Source organism: Petaurus breviceps, unplaced genomic scaffold (genome assembly GCF_028583685.1).
Source record: "Petaurus breviceps papuanus isolate PSGF00001 unplaced genomic scaffold, PetGlider_PUasm1.0 208, whole genome shotgun sequence".
In the NCBI taxonomy this organism is placed as follows: Eukaryota; Metazoa; Chordata; class Mammalia; order Diprotodontia; family Petauridae; genus Petaurus; species Petaurus breviceps.
In genome coordinates this window covers 11,904,761-11,906,639 of record NW_027185852.1, presented here as the reverse complement: position 1 = coordinate 11,906,639, position 1,879 = coordinate 11,904,761, and the positions used below count along the sequence as shown (strand labels likewise).

The following is a 1,879-nucleotide window of genomic DNA, read 5'->3' as shown; positions in this document are numbered from 1 at the left end:
CCAGCAAGCCCCAGGCCCAGAGAGAGGACCAGGGAGTGTCCCCACTTCACAGGTAAAGGTGACCAAACAGGTAGAGCACTTCGCAAACGCCTGAAGAGCAGCGCTCTGAGCCAAGGCTCCCAGTAGCCGGCTCTGCATTTCCCCTGCATCCCTGGAATAGAAAGGGTGGTGTGCGGGGGGCGGGGTGGGCACCGAGCCTGGCTGCGGAGGTGGCCGCTCCCGGGAGCCGCCAGCGGAGGGCGCCGGCGGGCCGGCCACTCGGGCCATTGGTCAAGGCGCGCTCGGGCGCTTTGCTGAAGACTTGGAAAGTGACAAGTTGGGGAGGCTGAGAGCGAGAGAGGCAGAGGAGGAGACGCGGGCTGGAGAGCCGCCGCCGCCGCCCGCCCCAGCCCCGGAGGGGAAGCTCAGCGGCCCGCCGCCCCCCGGCTCCGGCCCCGGCCCCCGGCCCCCGGCCCCCGGCCCCCGAGTGCCCGGCTGCCAAGGCCAAGGGTGGGGGCGGCCGAGAGGGCCGGCCAGCGAGAGAGGGGAAGGAAGGAGCCGGAGGAGCCCGAGGCAGGCGGGCAGGGAGGCGGAGGGCCAGCAGGACAAAGGGCGTGCGTGCGTGCGCCCGGGCGGCTGCGGAGAGCGAGCCGCCGGGACCTCGGGGCGAGCCTGGTGGACGTGCCGGGAGCGCCGCCCGCAGAGGAGAGGAGGAATGCCCCCGGCCGGCTGCGGCCAGAGGCGCGGGGCGGCCGCCCGCTGGCCCCGGGCGCTCCCGCTGCTCGTCCTGCACGCCGCGATCCTGCTGGCCAGCGGAGGAGCAGCCCAAGGTAAGGGGCGGCCGCCGGCCGGACTGCGGGGGGGTGCCGGGAGAATGGCCTGGGGTCAGGGCGGGCAGCCTGCCGCCTCCTCCGGGCAGCCCACCGGACCGACCCGCTTCGGGCTGGAGGCTGGGAGACTTGGGCTATTCTTTCCCTCCCTGGCTAGGCTGCCTTTCTCCCCACCCCCACCCCCACCCCACCTGAGAATGGCCCCTGAGTCTGCGGGGCTCGTGTAGTCCCAAAATGGGATCCCACTGAGGCTGAGGAAGGCATTGATTCGCTCCCGAGGACCCCCTGTCCGAGCCCTGGCGGGCTGGGGTGGGAGCAGGGGTCTTGTTCTGGTTGAAATCAGCTGCTGTCATCAGTGGCAGGAAATGTTGATGGGATGGGGGGGGGGGGAGTGGGTTTTTGTTTTATCCGCTGTGACTTCGCGACTCCCCCAGCCCCAGCCCCAGCCCCAACCCCAATCTTAGGCCGTTCGCATCCCCCATTGGAGCTCCAGCCCGGCCCCTTCGCTCCCGGGACTGAGCTCAGAGATAATCGTGTGTCTGTCCCTCGCTGCCTGCGCGCCCCCGCTTCCCATCTCTCATCCCTATTCCAACTCTTAATTTTACTTTTTTTTTTTTCTTGCTCCAAACTATTCGGCCCGAGCTGGCGCTGCTCCCTAGCGCCGGGAGAGCTTCCCCCCAAGTGTGGTGGCCTCGGGGTTAAGGGACAGAGAGAAAGGCAGCCAGTCATCTCTTGCATCCTTGATTTGGGTAATCTCGAAAGACAATCGCAACAGTTAGCGAAAAACTAATAAGAGGGGCCAGGCATATTACCTTCTCTGCGGGAGGCTTTCAATCCGTCCCGCTCTCTGTCTGTGCTGGAGACACAATAAGAATGAGAGAGGAGAAAGATTTGGGCTTCTCCCGTGGATACAACCGATTCATTCTTTCCAGGTCGGAGGGGGAAAAGTTGATTAAAGGCCCTTGGGGTCTGGCGCTTCACTTTTAACATGCATTCAGTATAGGGAAGCCCTCTCCCCGATCCCTTTCCACTCTCTCTCTCTCTCTCTCTCTCTCTCTCTCTCTCTCTCT

At 65.5% G+C, this 1,879-nt stretch overlaps 1 protein-coding gene across 1 annotated transcript in view; it reads left to right on the top strand.

The window, feature by feature from the left end:
• The first annotated feature begins 682 nt into the window (after positions 1-682).
• Positions 683-1,879, top strand: part of LOC138165268 (inactive tyrosine-protein kinase transmembrane receptor ROR1) — a 372,832-nt gene continuing 371,635 nt past the window's right edge. Inside the window, exon 1 of the mRNA XM_069093412.1 lies at positions 683-809. Within this exon, the coding sequence (XP_068949513.1) occupies positions 695-809 (115 nt within the window). The 5' untranslated portion in view covers positions 683-694. The remainder of the gene's footprint in view (positions 810-1,879) is intronic.